Source organism: Canis lupus, chromosome 3 (genome assembly GCF_048164855.1).
Source record: "Canis lupus baileyi chromosome 3, mCanLup2.hap1, whole genome shotgun sequence".
NCBI lineage: Eukaryota > Metazoa > Chordata > Mammalia > Carnivora > Canidae > Canis > Canis lupus.
The window spans coordinates 67,912,143-67,930,832 of record NC_132840.1 but is presented as its reverse complement, the minus strand read 5'-3'; the positions used below and the strand labels follow the sequence as shown (position 1 = coordinate 67,930,832).

Here is an 18,690-nt window from a genome sequence, read left to right as displayed (position 1 = left end):
GGGTTGTAAGCTTGAGCCCCACATTGGGCGACTGACTCTTGATTTTGCCTCAGGTTGTGATCTCAGGGTTCTGAGATGGAGCCCCACATTGGGCTCAGTCCACGCTCAGCATGGAGTCTGCTTGTCCCTCTCCCTCCGCCCCTCCCCTCCGCACTCTCAAATAAATAAATAAAATCATAAAAATAAATAACTTTAAAAAATCATTAAAATGGTAAGTTTATGCCATATATATTTTACTACTACTACTACTACTACTACCTAAAAAATATGCTGGATACACAGGAAATAGGATATATAACATAAACTTAAAATAAGTGCCTATAAAATATTCGTATTTCAAGAACATATTTTAATGAAGTACTAGAATTAGTAAGAGGCAATAATTCAAATCTTAAGTTTTTTTTTTAAAGATTTTACTTATTTATTCATAAGAGACACAGAGAGGGAGTGAGAGGCAGAGACACAGGCAGAAGGAGAAGCAGGCTCCGTGTAGGGAAGGGAGTCCGATGCGGGACTCTATCCTGGGTCCCCAGGATCACGCCCGGGGCGGAAGGCGGCGCTAAACCGCTGAGCAACCCGGGCTGCCCCTTAAAATTTTTAAAAAGATGTATTTGTTTATTTTAGAGAGAGAGAAAGAGATGGAACAAATGGGAGGGGCAGAGGGAGAAAGAATCTTGAGCTGACTCCCAGCTGGGTAGGGAGCCCAATGCAGAGCTCAGTCTCATGACCCTGAAATTATGACCTGAGCGGAAATCAAGAGTTGGATGCTTAACCGTGGAGCCACTCAGGCGCCCCTATAACTCAAATTCTTAAGTTGATCTAACAATGCAATGCGGTTTCCACCAATACCCTAATGGTATCTTTCTGTAAAATTTGGCAAGTTGATCCTAAAATTTATATAGAACTTCAATGGGTTAGAAATAGTTAAGGCATTCTTGAAGAAAAACAATGTGAAAGTATCTCATTTATTTTATATTAAGATTTACAAAATTATCGTAATTACAATAGCAAAGTAATTAAGGCATTGTGGATAAGATAGCATATGTAATGACAGTTAGGCCAATGGCATGTAATAGAGGGCCCAGAAAAAGGCCCAAGTATACACAGATAGTTGATTTACAATAAAAATGGTGTTCAAGAGCAGTGGAGAAAGTATGGTCTTTTCAATAATTATTAATAATTAATGGGAAAACTGGATAGTCATATGGAAAAAAATAAAACTCAGTTATTATCTCACATCCTATACAACATAAATTCCATATCTGTGTTTGTAATATAAAATAATGAACGTTTGGGAGGAAATACATGGGAGACATCTTTCATCCATTATATTATCATAATAAACAGGAGACAAAATAAAAAAGGAAAATATTGATAAGTTCAAATGTGTTAAAATTTAGACTGTTGCCTCCCTGTGCTCACTAAGCTCAAACTATTCACGATCCTGTCTCAATCCCTACCAGTTCCCCACTTTGAAAGACCCATCTTTTTTTTTTTTTTTAAAGATTTTATTTATTTATTCATGAGAGACAGAGAGAGAGTCAGAGACACAGGCAGAAGGACAAGCAGTCTCCCTGTGGGGAGCCTGATGTGGGACTTGATCCCAGGACTCTGGGATCCACCTTGAGTGGAAGACAGACACTCAACTGCCCAGCCACCCAGGTGCTCTGAAAGATTTGTCTTAAACCACTGTTGGTTTAGTCCTTACCCGAAATCTCTCAAGATACCCTCCCCGAACATCCCCCTTTTGAATTCTCACAAAGATTGCGTCAAGTTGATGTGCTTCCCTGCTAGAGGTTTAATACCTCAGCTTTGTTTGATGAAAGGTTGCCTTGATGGTCTTTGTGGGGGAATAAAAAATTGATGATTTTTATCTTTTTGAGATATATACTGAAATCTTTGGAGATGAAAAGATATAATTTCTGAGATCTGCTCTAAAATTAATTTTATAAATAGAGAAAGTATATAAGGATAGTTAAGATCAGTCATAAATTGTTGAAGCTAGGTGCCTGGGTGTCAGTTGGTTAAGTGCCCAACTCTTGGTTTCAGCTCAGGTCATGATCTTGTGGTTGTAGGATGGAGCCCCATTTTGGGCTCTGTGCTCATTGTGGAGTCGCTTCAGATTCTTTCTCGCTCTCACTCATAATCTCTCTCTCCCCCAAATAAATAAAATCTTTTAAAAAATAAATTATTGGGGCACCTGGTTGATTCAGTGGTTGAGTGTCTGCCTTTGGCTCAGGTCATGATCCCAGGGTCCTGGGATCCAGTCCCGCATCAGGCTCCCCACAGGGAACCTGCTTCTCCCTCTGCCTATGTCTTTGCCTCTCTCTGTGTCTTTCATGAATAAATGAAATCTTTAGAAAAATGAAAAAATGAAAAATAAATTATTGAAGCTGGGTAATGTATATGGGAGTTCATTATACTACTCTGTCTAATTTTGTATGTTTTAAATTCATTATAATAATTTTAAAAAGTCTTTTTCCCCTTTTTGTAGTCTTTAAGAGGGGATATTCATTAAGGTCATGATAAAGTTACAATATCTGATGGTGACCACCCGGCTTATATCCAGGAAGCGCCTCATCAAACATAACCCAAGTCATGCTGGATCTTGCAGTACTGCCATATGGAAGGTAGGGAAGAGCAAAGTAGTTGCAGATTTAAAATAATCCTTTTTTAATCCTCTCCTACTACAACTTCGCAACAGAGAACTAAGAGCAGACATAATTAACTTAAATTTGACATTTAAATCTTGATTAAAACAAACAAAAAAGGGGTTAGGGAATATTTACTGTGCTTTATTCAGAGAGTGAAACTGTATTATAGTCAGCTAAATTCTTACTTGTGCTTAGAATGTGTTCCCTCCTACAATTTACTCTGGAAAAATGAAGCTTCTTATTTTTTCTTAGAATCCTGGACCTCTTGGCAGTTACTAGGATTCCACACACAGGCAGAGTAATGCCCAAGTGGAGGCTCTGAGTAGCTAGCCATATAAGTTGACTTTTCTGTGCATTTGTATCGAGGAGGATCCAGCTCAGGCTGATGTCCTGGAAACCAGTGAGGCTCTCTCTTAAACCCTGGGGGAAGAGAAAAGGGAAGGAAAGACAAGTAGAATCAGTCAACAAGGAACTGGTCTCGCTCTTATTTCTGAGGGAACATTTCTGAGTTTAGTGAGTCCTACCAAAATTGAGAAAAGAGAAAAATCATTTACTCATTCATGCACTTATTTACTCATTCAATTTACTTTTTTTTTCAATTTACTTTTATTTGAGTTCCTTCTATGTTCCAGGCACAGAGTTAAGTCCTGAGTATATAAAGATTGAAAAGAACAGTCCACCTACTATGAGTTGAAAGTGGCCTTTTGTTGTTATAGCTCATGTCATACGTTGTTTCAAAATAGTGTCCAAACTGGAAAGAAAAACCAATTAGTTAAAAATATAGGAGTATACACCTAATATTGGGAAATAAAGGACACAATTACATGAATTCTAACATGCTGTCATATTTTAGATTAACTAGAGGTCTATGTCTACTAACTTTCATATCCTTTGTAAGTTTGCTTGTTTGTTTGTTAAGGAAACATTTACGGGCAAAATGCAGATAAATGACAAATCTAGGTAGGCAGCCTGAGTGAGAAGACATATACTTATGTAGATGAATAAAGTCTAAAGAGAAGCAAGAGAAAGAGTACTACCCATACTTTGAATACTTTACTATTCAACTTGATAGTATAGTAGGACAGACATTCCAGTTAAAGACTGCTGTCCACCCCCAACCACCTCACTGAGTAGAGAAGCCTGAGAGATCTCGGCATGGAAGTTCTCAGATTTCTACCTCTTAAATGGCCATTGGCATTTCTTTTGCTAATGGAAGGAAACAGAAGAGAAAGTTAGATTACCTGGGAAGGCAAGGGTTTGGGCTGCACGATATTCCTCAGGTCATATCTTTCCTGGTTCCAGTTTCCCATCAGGGTATGATTTGAATAGGAATTCTCATTAGTGGTACATCTCCATCCATATTGGAAAAACTTGGACATATCATTCCAATCTGTCCATATTTCAGCATGTCCATCTGCATTAATGAGGCTGCCATAGTGTGGGTTTGCAAGGAAATAGGCGAGGGACTGTCTCTGGGAAAAAGTGAGAACAGAAAGGCAAGTTGCATAAACTAGGGAATAGAGAAGGCATTCATCCCTTCTTTATCCTTGGCCAAGTATAACATAAGTACACCTTCCTAAGAATCTAGGCTCTTCTCCCAGTTTAATTGTGGTTCTGTTTCTTTCTCTCCTAGTCCCTGAATCCTTTGAACTATCCTCTCAATCAAAAGTAGCAGATGGCAGACATTAAATGCCACCCCCTAAAGAGGCAGGAAAACCTTCAGTATCCCCAATACTATATGGAAAACTAGCTAAATGTTCAAGAAATTTAGAGATGTAAGAGTTTAAGGTCTAAGAATATTGCTATAGTCCAAGAGAATAAGGAAAAGTGAAAGTTGGATAACTATTTAACACAACAAAAGTTCAATAAATGATAGTTTCCTTCCTTTTGGACTCAGCTCAAATGCCACTTCTTTCATGATGTCTCCCAAGTTAACTTTTCTCTCCTTTGTCTCACACAGAATGGTATCTTCATATCGTTAGCTTTCTACCATACGCTGAAGTTCTTCAAGTATGTGTTGAATCTCCTATACTGAACTGTGTACATACCTTGAGGACAGGACCTGTATCTTATTATCATACCTCTCATTCTGCCTGCTATCCCAGTCAATGGTGCTTTGCACATATCAGATGACCAATGTCTGAATTTCAATTTTTTGTAAGGAATCAAAAGCCTAGCCATTTTAATTTTGGGCCAAAAGATGACTGTGGTCCCTTGGCTGGGGGGTAAGACAATACCTTCACTGATGAACAGTATTTTGATGCTGAGTGGCTTGTATTGTTTGAAGAATTTGTAGATAAGTGATAGCAAATCTTATCCAGCTGTTCCATTTTCTTTAAGGGAAGAGATATCACCAAACCTGGCCGTCCCGTTCTCCAGGCAAAGAAAGAATGTAGGTCACCCGGATCACCATGGCCAGGAGGTCATGATCTGGGAGACACCACCCACCAAGCCACCTTTCCACAGGTAGGGACAAAGCCAATACTGCAGCTTTAAAGGTAACTGCCCTCATATCATGTACCTTTGTGAAGAGAGATGCATGCACTGATGTCAACAAATAGCATGATGACTACAGAGTAATTGGTCCCACAAAATCTGACAAGCCTGGTACCCACACTGTAGACCAAAGTGACACTGTCCTTGGAGCTGTAAGGACAGACATCAACATCCACTCAGTTGTCCACTTGGGCTTATCTTTGACTCTGACTTCTCTTTCTACCTCTTACATCCATCCAATTTCTAGGTCTTATTGATTTTTTAATCAGACCACTACCCTCCATCCTTACTGCCAAGTTCCATTTTAGATCACTACCAGCTTTTGCCACCATTATTGCTGTAGTCACCTATCAGATCTTGCCATCAGCCTTGGTCTTCTCCAATCCTTTCTCCATAGTAAAGAATGGTGTGAAAATGAAAATCTAATTGTGTCATCTTCTTATTTAAAAGATGGCCACTGTTTTCCGAGTAAGACTCAAGTTGTGAAAATGGCTTAGGGTGTTCTGTATGACCTGGCCCCTGCTTACCTCTTCAATCTCCTCTGTTACCCACTCTCCAACTACATTTCAGCCAAATTCAACTATTCTGTTTCTCCATCATGCTTTTGCATATATTGTTCCTCCTGCCTCTTTAACGATTTTATTTATTTACTCATGAGACACACACACACACACACACACACACACAGAGGCAGAGACACAGGCAGAGGGAGAAGCAGGCTCCATGCAGGGAGCCTGATATGGGACTCGATATCGGGACTTGATCCCAGAACTCCAGCATCATGCCCTGGGCCAAAGGCAGACGCTTAACCACTGACCCACCCAAGCGTCCCTCTTTTCCTTTTAAAAATATTTATTTACTTGAGAGAGCGAGCTAGGGAGAGAGAGAGAGCGCGTGCACAAGCAGGGGGAGCGGCAGGCAGAGGGACAGAGAGACGCAGACTCCTCCTCGAGCAGGGAGCCCGAGGTCCCCTGGATCTCAGATCCCTCAGGATCTCAGGTCTGGGAACATGACCTGAGCTGAAGGGCAGACGATTAACCGACTGAGCCCCTCAGGTGCTCCCTACTCCTCTTGGGTTTCAGTTCAGGTTCACTTCACTCAGGGAATGTTTCCACTTCATCCCGGAACTTGGTGAGGTTCTAGGTCCTTCTGTGCCCCTATTGCACCCTGAACGACTCCTCGTAGCGCCGCATCCCACTGTACCAGGGCTGCCTCCTTCGCTGTGCGGTCTCCACGAGACTGTAAGCTCAGTGAATTCACAGGCCACATCTTGGTCACCCATGTATTTCGCCGCCCGCACGGAGGCCTGGCACATAATAGGCACTTGGTATTTCCTAAATGAATAAAAGGTAGGAGAGAGAAGCACCTGGAGAAATCTCGAGCAGCAGAGACAAAGGGAGGCAGCCATTACGGAAGGTTGTTCTTAAACCCTCTGCGACAGTACCCTACAGGGCGCCCCTGGACCTCAGCCCCGCCCCACTCCCTTCACTCAGACCTCGCCTCTCCCTGGGCCCGCACCTGTGCGCTGGTGCCTGCTTGTGATCTCATGCAGGTGTGACGAAGTCCCTCAGGGCAGCGCTCGGGCTAAAAGGAATTGATCTTGGCCCTCCTGAGGGTGCGAGGAAGGGAGGGGACGGGATGGTCGGAGTCCCCTTTTGCACTCATAGCTCTTTACCCCCTGCCCTCCCCCCGAACTGGCGGCACCCGTCTCTCAGGACAACAGGACGCTGACGACGCATCATCAACCGGCGACCGAGGGAGAGGCCAGTAGAGACCACCCCCCCCAACGGAGGAAGTGACGTAACAACTGGCGCCTCCGAGGACGTGAGCGGGGAGCAAGTGCCGGCCATGGCCCCTCGGCGCCTCCTGTTGGTTGGGGAGGGGAATTTTTCCTTCGCCGCTGCGCTGAGCGAGACCCTGGACGGGAGCACCCGTGTAACCGCCACCTGCCTGCAGCGCGCGGCCGACGTGGCCCGGGATCCCGTGGCCCGGGAGAATCTGCGGCGCCTGCGCGAGCGAGGTAGCTAGGCCAGCCCCTCCGCGAAGCCCCGCCCCGCCCCGCTGCTGGCACGGCCGGAAGTGAAAGGAGGGGGCGTGCGGGCGGCCCCAGGGCGCGCGGGGGTTGCTCCTGAGCATCCGGTTCCCTGAAAGCCAGCTGTGGGCTTGCACCTGGGTTGTCTTGCAAGGTACAGGTTAGGGAGGGATTCAGGTGTTGAGACACCCTCCTGTCTGTATTTCATGCCAGGTACTGAGATACTTTTTTGTGTGGACTGCACCCGTCTGGCAGATGCCTTGGAACTGCACCCCAGGGAGTTTGATCGAATTTATTTTAATTTTCCCCACTGTGGACGCAAAGCTGGAGTAGCTAAGAACAGGGAACTGCTTGCCAAGTTTTTCCAGAGGTGAGGAAATGAGACCACTCAAAAGTAAAATGTTTAAGATGTACGTTACACAGTTACTGCCCTCCTATATTTTAGTTTGGGAAATAGGGCATATGTGTGCAAGTTACTATGATAGGTTTTAGAGCTAATGTAAAGCTCCAGAGGAACCCACAGTCTAGTTGGAAAGGCAGACGTGTCACCCTAAATGTTAAATAAAAGTACAAATAGTGTGCTCTTGGGCGTGTAAAGGGAGGAACACCTATTTTGGATAATGCAAAATAATGGTAGCCAGTATAATCTGATGGCCAAAAACATGGATTCAAAATCCCCACCCACCACTTAATAGTTATGTGATTTGGGGTAAGCTTACTTGATCCTTACTTGCTTTTGCTTCTTCATCCATAAAATGAGGATATTGATGGGAACTACCTCAGATTAATGTGAACTTAAAATAGTGCTTTACACTACTTTACCAAAACATGGTACTGTATGGGAGGTCTCTAGGGGTCATAGTTGTCAAGAAACTTCACATAGCCAGGGTTTTTTTTTTTTTTTTTTTTTTTTTTTTACGGTTTTAAAAATTAATTTGAAAGAGAGTGCACGAGCTGGGGGAGGGTCAGAGGGAGAAGCAGGTTCTCCAGTAAGCAGGGAGCCTGATTCCGGGCTCGACCCCAGGACCCCGGGATCATGACCCGAACTGAAGGCAGAAGCTTAACCATCCAGGTGCCCCACACAGCCAGGATTGTTTTTTTTTAAAGATTTTTAAAAATTTATTTATTCATGATAGAGAGAGAGAGGCAGAGACACAGGCAGAGGGAGAAGCAGGCTCCATGCACCAGGAGCCCGTCGCGGGACTCGATCCTGGGACTCTAGGATCGCGCCCGGGGCCAAAGGCAGGCGCGAAACCGCTGAGCCACCCAGGGATCCCCATAAGTTAGTATTTTAAATATGAAATTTTAATAGGAAGGGAGTGAAATGAACAACTGAACTGGGAAAAACAGCCCAATCAGTGAATCATGTATAGGAATTCTGCAGACATTGACCTTTCTATGACATTAGATGAACAATGCAGATACAAAGCCAGATAATACCCTGGTCAGCCACTAGTATCAGTTTTGAGTTGAACATTGAATTTACGGTTTTACTTCCAGCTACTTCCTTTGCATGTGTGAAGTCTTATAGACCTTTGTAAATAGATATGATTGTATTTTAATTATTTTACAGCCAAGCCAGGTATGTATAGGTTACTTCCTATGATAATTTCAACTTGTTTCTGATAAATTGCTGGTGCTCTCTTCCCCCTATTAGCTGTAAAGATGTTCTTGCAGAGGAAGGAGAAGTCCATGTGGCATTGTGTAGAGGACAAGGTGGGACTTCTGCTGATAAGCCAAGGAGAGAATGGCACAACAGCTGGCAGGTGGTTGCCATGGCTGCTCTGGGAGGATTCATTTTAAGTGAGGTGCATCCCTTCAGCTGTGAGTCTGTGCCAGGGTACAAGTGCACTGGATATAGGTAAGTAATAACAGAAGCCTAGCCTTTTTTCATCTCTTATACTAATAATGAAAAAAAATCTCTTAGTCAAACTTTCCTCTACCAACTTCCTGCTTTAGTCTCTAGAAATACTTGCTTTTAAAAAAAATGACAATGAATTAGTTAATTAATTAAATAAATGACAGACTCCATACTTGGTGACTATTTTGGCAGGAGTCAAGATAAGTCCTTTCATGTAGAAGGTGCTTTGAACCATATCTTCACCCGGAGCTTACCCTTTGGGTGTTCACAACCCAGAACCTTCAGGATCAAACTGGGTGACCGGTGGTTTTCCTTTCCAGAACCAGAAGCACTTGTAGGAAAGTTGAACAGGTAACCTGCTGTTTTACCAGAAATTACTTCTATCTCTAGTTGTATCCTGATTGACTTGATGGCAACCATATATTAAATGGATAAATTGTTAATTAATTTCAAAAAAAAATGTTAATTTCATGGATAAATTGTTCATGATGTTCATGCTATGAATAGTTGTCAGTCTGACCTTACACAAGCCTTTTTATTTTTTCATTTTTATTTTTTAAGATTTTACTTATTTATGAGAGACACACAGGGAGAGAGAGACAGAGACAGAGACACAGGCAGAGGGAGAAGCAGGCTCCATGCAGGGAGCCTGATGTGGGACTCCATCCCAAATCTCCAGGATCACGCACTGGGTGGTGCTAAACCGCTGAGCCACCCGGGCTGCCCCACAAGCCTTTTTAGAATTAAACTTTGTCATATTGGGACACCTGAGTGGCTTAGCAGTTGAACGTTTGCCTTTGGCTCAGGGTATGATCCTGGGGTCCTGGGATACAGTCCTGCATCGGGCTCCCTGTGGGGAGCCTGTTTCTCCTGCCTATGTCTCTGCATCTTTCTCTCTGTGTCTCTCATGAATAAATAAATAAACCTTTAAAAAAGTAAACTTTGTCATATTTTCTGGTATATTGTAAGAATGGTGGCTATCGGAGTTCTGAAACACATGATCTCTGTTTCTGGTAGATGAATTTTTTAATTTGCTTTTGGAATCACCTTAAAGATAATTCTTTTCTATACAGTTATTTGTGCTTTTTTTTTTTAATTTTTATTTATTTATGATAGTCACACAGAGAGAGGGAGAGAAAGAGGCAGATACACAGGCAGAGGGAGAAACAGGCTCCATGCACCGGGAGCCCGACGTGGGATTCGATCCAGGGTCTCCCAGGATCACGCCCTGGGCCAAAGGCAGGCACCAAACCGCTGCGCCACCCAGGGATCCCTGTGCTTTTAATTCTAGATCCATTATAATTATTTATGTTTGAAGTTTAAAAAGTCATTTTTATGTGTGTTTAAACAGAGGTTTCCTAGAAGCACCTTCCTGTCATCCCATCAAAACCATTAATGAGAAGCTCATTGCTGAATTGGGCAAAGCTTTCCCTCTTAAGAGGCTGAACTGTTCCTTTCCTTTACTGCCAGAGGGAAGCACCAATGTTCTCACTTACTGGAACTGTGACAGTCTGTCGGCTGCCTTTTGGATTAGTCTCTGTGAAGATAACTCAAATTCTGAGTCCCTGACTGGTGGGACAACACAAGACATGAAGGACTTTCTAGTGTTATTTTCAGAACTTAATCTTCTCAAGGATCCTGGATTAGACAGCAAGGAAGAAGCTCATGAAGAAATCTATGGCCAAAATAAGGTGTGCCTTAGACCTTCTCTCCTAGTTCATGTTCAGGCTGTCATCCAAGCACCAGGCTTCTTCCCAGGTTCCCTACACGTCCTCAGTGGACCTGTCTTTCGGAAGTGCTTTATCTTGCCTTTCACAATGCCAGCATTTCATGAGATTTTATTTATCCTTGGGTTTAATAAAAATCTGAAGGATCATTATCTTCAGTCACTGCTGGATCACCTGAAGGGCACTCTTGATAGCCTTCTGACCCAGACATTGCTGGAGGGCTCTAAGCTGAGCAGTTCAGTGGAATTTGTCTTTCAACCAAATGGGAAAGATTATTTTATTTATGTGAAGTCTCATAATTTTGGCCCAGATTGTGCCAAGGATCTGATTATTGGGTCTGTCACATCTGCTACAAGCATTATACACAAAGACCAGAGTTTTATGTTTGTGTCTATGAACTTGGACCTACTAACAATGCTTGTCTGGGGTATCTCAGACTGGAGGATGTTGTGGACCTTTGATCCCCGTTTCCTGAAGAATTTTGTTCCTGGGAAAATAGAACCCTTTAAAAGCTATTCCCTGTATCCTCCGTGCTATGTGCATGATATTAGTTTTTGGTTAGATAAGAAGAAAGAATTTGATGAACTAGAGTTTCACACAGTGGCCCGAGCAGTGTCCCAGGACACTGTCATATCCATACAATTCCTTAGTCGTTTCCAGCATCCCAAGACTCAACAGGTCAGTCTCTGCTATAGATTGACATATCAGACCTGTGACAAGGCCCTCACTCGGCAGCAGGTGGCATCAATGCAATTACAGTTTAGGAAAGAGATTCAGCAAAGACTACATGTAATACCTCGATAGTTTAATAAATTTACTTCTCCAGAGTAATCTTTGTGGGTGTGAGTGCAGGTGCAGATGAAAAAGACAATTTGGGGACACTTGAGTGGCTCACTCAGTTAAGCATCTGCCTTCAGCTCAGGTCATGATCCTGGGGTCCTGGGATTGAGCCCAACATGTTGTCTGGTTCCATGTTCAGCAGAGAGTCTGCTGCTCCCTCTTCCTCTGCCCCTTCGCACTGCTTGTGTGCTCTCTCTCTCAAATAAAATCTTGTAAAAAAAAAAAAAAAAGAAAGAAAGAAAGAAAAGAAAAAGACCAATTTGTAACTGGTAATTCTTTCCAGACTGTGTTTTTTGTAAAGTCTTTTACCTTGGTACTCTAGCCAATGTTAGTTGACTCCAAAGAAACTTGGGGCTTTGTCACTTAAACTCATAGACTGTGGTGGGATTGGTGACCTATGGAGTTGTACTGTATTTTGATCCTGAGTCATGACTAGGAAAACAAATAAAACAGCATCTTGTATTTTAGATACTTTATCCCTGAAGATGCAATAGAACTTCAGTGTCATATTTTTTCACACTGCCAATTCCTCTTCTTTTAACCCTTTTGTGTTATCTCACTAAATCAATTTACAAGAGTGGTTTTTTGAGTCAGACCAACATTTATTAGCTTGGGTAAGTTGAAAGTGCACCATAATTAGTATTGGCATCATCATGATAATATTTATTCCATGAAAGTGTACCATAATTAGTATTGGCATCATCATGATAATATGTATTCCATGGTTGACTATTGCTGAAGTCATGGAACGAATTTATGTCAGATATAGACTTCACACTTGGATTTGTCTGACTCTAAAGCTCATATTTGGGATCCCTGGGTGGCTCAGGGGTTTAGTGCCTACCTTCAGCTCAGGACATGATCCTGGAGTCCCAGAATCAAGTCCCACATCCGGCTCCCTGCAGGGAGCCTGCTTCTCCCTCTGCCTGTGTCTCTGGCTCTCTCTGTATCTCTCATGAATAAATAAATAAATCTTAAAAAAAAAAAAAAGCTCATATTTGGGGCAGCCTGGGTGGCTCAGCGGTTTAGCGCCGCCTTCAGCCCAGGGCATGATCCTAGAGACCCCGGATTGAGTCCCACATCTGGCTCCTTGCATGGAGCCTGCTTCTCCCTCTGCCTCTGTCTCTGCCTCTCTCTGTATCTCTCATGAATAAATAAATAAATCTTAAAAAAAATAAAGCTCATATTCCTTCTGCCATTGTTGTTTTTCTTTCCCTAGTCTTCACTAGTAACCACTCCATGTGATTGATTAAACTTTGCCCTCCTGGATTTTGGAGCTTTCTATTTTAAGCATCTCTCAGAGACACTGGGAGATTGGCTCAGACCAGGACTCTAGAGTCCTCTAATGTTAATTAATGTATGTTCCTGTTAATGAATAGTTAGGCTCCGAAGATTGGAATTATATTGTAAACTCTGGGAGGGAAATAACTGTCTTATTTGTTCTTTTATTTGGAGAAAAGCATGTAGAAAGATAAGAATGGAAGCCAAGATACAAACTAGGAGGTAATTAATGCCAATGAGAGATAATGGTGACCTGGATCAGGGTGGTAAGATGTTGTTGGGCTGGGTAATATTTAAAAGGATATGCTGAAGAACTATATGTGTATGGGGGAAGGGTGTGGGGTTAAACAGGAATCAAGCAGTACTGACTGCATGGTTTTTGATCTGCAAGAACAGGAGTATCATTAATGGGGATGGGAACACTGGCATTACATTTTGGGGAGTGGAGTAAAGAATCGAGGGATCTCTTATGGACACATTTATTGCTCAGCTTTCTACATTCACTGTAAACTAATTGAGGGCAGGTAATGTGACTTATACCTTTGTTCTTTTTAAATTTTTAATTAGAGAGTGCACACACATGCACGGGGCAGGGGGGTTGCAGAGGGAGAGGGAGGAAATCTGAAGCAGGCTCCAAGCCCAGTGCTGAGCCCAACATGGGTCTAGATTTCCAGACCCTGAGATCATATCCTGAGCAGAAACCAAGAGTCAGATGCTTAGCCGACTGAGCCACCCAGGTGTCCCTCATTTATACCTATCTTCTATCCGTAATGGTGCCTAGTACATGGACAAGGTAGCATTTGAGCTGGATCTTAAAATAACGGCAGTGTTGTGATGGGAGGATTGTCAGGTAAGGAAGATGTGCATTCCAGGCAGAGGTATAGATAAGGGAGTGGCTGGAGCACTTTTCAGGCTAGTTAGTTGGAATGTAAATGTACATAGGAAAGTAGTGGGAGATAAGATTAGAAAAATAGGATAGGGCTGGATTTAGGTGATGAAAGACTGAATGCTAGAATATGGAATTTGTACTTTCATTTGGCAGGCAATGAGAAAACAGGTGATTTTTGATTAAGGAGGCACTCTATATAACATCTTAAGGTAGCAATGTCTATTAAAGTTGAGAGGCATTTAAGTTTCAACACCTTCAAAAAGAACTTCATTGTTACCCCCCCCACATTTTATGTATATGTTGTCCTATTTTACATCTTTTTATTTCATGAGTCCCTTTTTTAGATATAATTGATTTTACTACTTTTGTCTTTTAACCGTTATCCTAGCTTTATTTTTTTATTTTTAAAGATTGTATTTATTTATTCACGAGAGACACACACACAGAGAGAGAGAGAGAGAGAGAGAGAGAGAGGCAGAGACACAGGCAGGGGAGAAGCAGACTCTATGCAGGGAGCCTGATGCGGGACTCGATCCTGGGACTCCAGGATCACGCCCTGGGCCGAAGGCAGGTGCCAAACTGCTGAGCCACCCAGGGATCCCCTCATCCTAGCTTTATAAGTTATAACTACCTTTACTGCAGGTTTGCTTTTTACCCATGAAATTTCTTCGTTCCATAATTGTCTACTGCTTATGCCCCATCCCCTCCCTGGCCACATACAGAAGTCCCTTTAACGTGTCTTATAAGGCCCGTTTTAGCACTGCCTATACAAACATTTCAGCGACTGCTACAGAGCTCTCCACGTATGGGACAGAACTCTATGACTGGGGCAGTGGGTAGGGTATCAGGAACAGATGAATAGCCCCTGAGGGTCAGAGGTATGCTATCACCTATAAGACATCAGGCTCTTCCTCCGAATCTCCTCCTGGGAAAAGCATGGGTTTTGTAATAAGACAGACCTGAGTTGGAATAGGGCTCCACCATTTCCTCCTTATGCAACCTTGGACTTCAGTTTACTTATTGATAAGAACAAGGTTGTTATATTACACTTAAAAAGGATAAAGTATGTAAAATGCTTCCCGAATTGTTGTAGTAGCAATAGCAGTGCCAGGTTGCATTGGTTGCACAGAATTTCTTCAGGCTTTCATTTTTCTTATTCTCTGTTCTGCCATTACAGCTTTGTCTGTAATTACTGAAACAGTTAATTAGCTACAGGCTGTCTCTATCACGCTCCCCAAAATACAGAGAGGGCAAGGTGTCAGTGACCTTTTAAGGACCTCCCCTTTCATCTGCTGCTGTGCTGTGATTTTTAACTGGATAAATACCTTAGCTACTTTCCATTGGTATTGAAGAGTGAGGAAGAGAGCAGCGGACGGAGGGATGAATGCCCATAGTTACAAACATGTGGAAAGCGGGTAGCTATGGTGGTGCAAGTCAAGTCTCAGGTCCCATTTCGTTTCTACCTCGGGGTTTGCCCCAATTGGCCCAAACGCGCTATTACTTAGTCTTCTCTGCGCATGTCAAGGTCTTTTGTCCCTCAGCGGACACCGTTGCCAGCCAAATCTATGTCTCCGCGCTTGCCGCCTTCGTAGGGTTCGGAACCGGACCTCTTTCTCCACGCGTGCCATGGCGAGCCGAGGGGCTCGTCAGCGCCCGAAGGGGGTCGGGGGCAGCGGCGGGGACACGGTGTCCGCGGCGGACAAGCTGCGGGAGCTGCTGTGCAGCCGCGAGGCGAGCGGCGCGGAGCCGCGGACCGAGTAGGTGTGCGGGCGCGGCGGGCGCGGCGGGGGCGTGGCGGCCGGGGCGGCGCGGGGCGGCGGGGGGCGGCGGGGGGCGGCCGGGGCTGGCGCGGGGCGGCCGAGGCGGCGGGGGCTGGCGCGCGGGGGTCTCCGCGGGGCGGGGCGGCGCGGGGCGGCGCGGGGCGGCGCGGCGGGGGGCAGGCCTGCCGGGCTCCTCCCCCGGGTGCTCTGCTCTTCCCGGACGCTCCCCGCCCCGGGCTCCGTGTCGCCGGGGAGGGAGCCCGGAGGGCGGCCCCGAGGCTGCTGGCCAGGCCCCGGGCGGGCTGGCGTCGCGGTCGCAGCTGGCCGAGCCCCCGAGGGAGACCTTTCCCGGCGGCCTCTCTCGGTTTCCCTCGTCGCCCGCAGAGCCCAGCCCCTCCCTCTGCGGGGCCGGCCCACGACCCCCGCCCCCTCCGGCACCTGCCGCCGCTTCCCGTCCAGCTCCCGGGGCGCGGGGGAGGAGCGCCGGACCTCGGAACCGGAGGAGGTTCTCTGCTTCGCCCGGATGAGGCCTCCGTGCGTTTGAACAAGTGGCGAAATGAGTTAAGGCCGTGGAAAGTAGTGACCTTGTTAAAGAGAAGAAAGAACAGGAGAACGAGAGCTTTGTGGCCTCCCAGGAGTGCCATTGAGGCAGTGAATTAAAAGTACGAATAAGCCTACTCATTAAAAACGGGGACTAAAAAGAATACGATTCAGTTCTTGGTCCCTGGCTTCTGTATTCTACAGCTAACTTTTTAGTTGACTTAAGTGTGCTTTGATGTCCTTGCCATTCTTGTCATTTCTGTCTAGTTTGGGCCGTACTAGGTCTTCCTGACACGTCTCTCTTTGCTTCTGAGCAGGTTATCTGGGAACAAAGCAGGACAAGTCTGGGCCCCTGAAGGATCTACTGCTTTCAAGTGTCTGCTCTCAGCACGGTTGTGTGCTGCTCTCCTGAGCAACATCTCTGACTGTGATGAAACATTCAACTACTGGGAACCCGTAGGTGATTTCTTTAGTTTTCTTTTCTTTTCTTTTCTTTCTTTCTTTCTTTCTTTCTTTCTTTCTTTCTTTCTTTCTTTCTTTCTTTCTTTCTTTTTCTTTTCTTTTCTTTTCTTTTCTTTTCTTTTCTTTTCTTTTCTTTCTTTTCTCTTTTCTTTTCTTTTCTTTTTTTTCTTTTCTTGATTTCACCACTTGGGAAGTTGTTGCCAATCAGGATACAAATAATGTACAAGTGTGACTGATAGTAAAGCAACTTTATTTTCACTTTTGTATTCTTTTTATTTTCAAATATTTATTTTTTCATGAGAGACAGAGAGGCAGAGACATAGGCAGAGGGAGAAGCAGGTTTCCTGTGGGGAGCCGGATGCAGGACTGGATCCCAGGACCCCGGGATCACAACCTGAGCCAAAGGCGGATGTTCAACCGCTGAGCCACCAAGGTGCCCCTTGCTTTTGTGTTCTAAGCTGGTCATTTACCTATTGTTGAAGGTCATAGGAAAATGGGACTTTCACAGAAAGATGTAATTTGTAATTTTCTTAAATTTGTTTTAAATCAAAATAATACTTTGAGATAATTTTTAAAGTTAACAACTACTAGGACGCCTGGGTGGCTCAGCGGTTGAACATCTGCTTTTGGCTCAGGGCATAATGCCGGCGGAATCAAGTCCTGCATTGGATTCCTTACACGGAGCCTGCTTCTGCCTCTGCCTGTGTTTCTGCCTCTCTCTCTGTGTGTGTCTCGAATGAATGAATGAATGAATGAATAAATAAATAAATAAATAAATAAATCTATCTAAAAAAAAAAGTGAACTACTACAGAGCTGAAAGGGAAAACAGTAGCTCTGTTGCACTTCTTATAGCCAAATCCCAGTTCCTAAAGGTGACTGCTTTCTTTCAACTTTTTTGGTTGTTTTTTTTTCTGATGTTTGCTAAAATAAAAAAATTTTTACTAACTAGTATGCTTATAATGCTTATTTCATGATTTATCCATTTATAAGTCTGCTGACTTCCTATTGCAGAAAATTTAGAGGTGAAATTTTCTGATCCCATTTCACATTAAAAGATGCTTAGTGTAGGTAGTTAAAGGAAAATGCAGGTTTAGAGTTTTTGTTTTATCTCATGAGTATTTTATTCTTTTGAGAGAGTGACAGGTGGAGAGGGACAGAGAGAGAGAGAAGCAGACTCCCTTTTGAGCAGGAAGCTCGATGAGATGCTCATTGCTGATGCAGGGCTCCATCCCAAGACCTGGAGATCGTGATCTGAGCCAAAGGCAGACACTTAACTAACACCTAGGCACCCTTTGGTTAATGAGTATTTTTTAAAAAATGGAGGGTAAAGATCAAGCTTTTGACATTGACTAAGCAATAATCTTGTAGAAATTATAATGCCCTAATATTTTTCAGTATTGGGTCATTTTGATTTTTATCTAATAGTTGCAAATCTTATTGAGAATTTCAGCATTTCTGTGTACCTTTGTCTTACTAACATTTTTACTTGAGAACTTCACCTATATCCTCTTAGCAGGGATTTTTTGGTCAACTTAACCCTGAATCTGCCTGTTCTTTCCTTTCAGACACACTACCTCATATATGGGAAGGGGTTTCAGACTTGGGAATATTCCCCAGTTTATGCAATTCGGTCCTATGCTTATCTGTTGCTTCATGCCTGGCCAGCTGCATTTCATGCAAGAATTCTACAAACTAATAAGGTAAGTTCAGGCCAACCTGAGAGCAATTACAGCTGATCAAGAGGTGAGTCTCTGGAACAGTTTTCAGAAAAGGACAAAATAGATTGGTGAGTAGGAGAGGACTCTTTTTGGAAAAGATAATTGTTCATTCATTCAACAAACATTAATGTAGCAACTTTGTAAAAATTTATTTTAAGTCCAGGATAGTTAGCATACAGTGTTATATTAGTTTGCTGTATGATATTTACATATTCGTTGCAAATATTAAGATTTTATTCTTTTTTATGGCCAAATAATATTCCATTGTATGTATATACTGCCTCTTTATATGTTCATCTATTTGTGGTCACTTGGGCTGCTTCCATAATTTGGCTGCTTCCATAATTTGGCTATTGTAAATAATGCTGCAGTAAACACAGAGGTGCATATATCCTTTTGATTTAGTATTTTTGTTTTCTTTGGCTAAAT

The 18,690-nt window shown here is 43.5% G+C and overlaps 3 protein-coding genes and 1 long non-coding RNA gene across 20 annotated transcripts in view; 2 read left to right on the top strand and 2 right to left on the bottom strand.

Moving 5' to 3' along the window:
• Positions 1-951: 951 nt before the first annotated feature.
• On the bottom strand, positions 952-6,947 carry CFAP68 (cilia and flagella associated protein 68). 5 transcript variants are annotated; one of them, XM_072821962.1, is made up of 5 exons: positions 6,669-6,941; positions 6,354-6,484; positions 3,896-4,126; positions 3,339-3,405; positions 952-3,074 (listed from the first exon to the last, which is right to left on the bottom strand). In XM_072821962.1, exons 2-5 carry the CDS (start codon positions 6,417-6,419, stop codon positions 2,893-2,895), a joined length of 546 nt encoding a protein of 181 aa, XP_072678063.1. In that variant the 5' UTR covers positions 6,420-6,484; positions 6,669-6,941; the 3' UTR covers positions 952-2,892. The 5 variants fall into 5 exon arrangements, 4 of the variants coding, with proteins under 4 accessions (XP_072678063.1, XP_072678065.1, XP_072678064.1 ...); XM_072821964.1 differs by lacking the exon at positions 6,354-6,484 and having other exon boundaries at positions 6,669-6,947; XM_072821963.1 differs by lacking the exons at positions 6,354-6,484; positions 6,669-6,941 and adding an exon at positions 6,517-6,662.
• FDXACB1 (ferredoxin-fold anticodon binding domain containing 1) lies at positions 6,702-12,074 on the top strand. The gene is made up of 5 exons (XM_072821960.1): positions 6,702-7,170; positions 7,396-7,552; positions 8,840-9,043; positions 9,236-9,394; positions 10,395-12,074. The coding sequence occupies exons 1-5, from the start codon at positions 6,999-7,001 to the stop codon at positions 11,572-11,574; spliced, it is 1,872 nt and encodes a 623-aa protein (XP_072678061.1). The 5' UTR covers positions 6,702-6,998; the 3' UTR covers positions 11,575-12,074.
• Positions 10,600-18,690, top strand: part of ALG9 (ALG9 alpha-1,2-mannosyltransferase) — a 114,741-nt gene continuing 106,650 nt past the window's right edge. For 2 of the 13 annotated variants that reach the window (XM_072821956.1, XM_072821950.1), the window contains exons 1-3: positions 13,095-13,113; positions 16,398-16,536; positions 18,109-18,243. In XM_072821956.1, the coding sequence (XP_072678057.1) occupies positions 16,511-16,536; positions 18,109-18,243 (161 nt within the window). In that variant the 5' untranslated portion in view covers positions 13,095-13,113; positions 16,398-16,510. Of the gene's footprint in view, positions 10,735-13,094; positions 13,114-15,319; positions 15,542-15,885; positions 16,203-16,397; positions 16,541-18,108; positions 18,244-18,690 lie in introns of those variants that run through there. The other 11 variants (XM_072821945.1, XM_072821948.1, XM_072821954.1 and 8 more) reach the window with 10 other exon arrangements.
• LOC140630952 (uncharacterized) overlaps positions 11,561-18,690 on the bottom strand; it is a 37,395-nt gene continuing 30,265 nt past the window's right edge. The window contains exon 3 of the long non-coding RNA XR_012028633.1: positions 11,561-11,819. This is a non-coding gene — a long non-coding RNA (uncharacterized lncRNA). The remainder of the gene's footprint in view (positions 11,820-18,690) is intronic.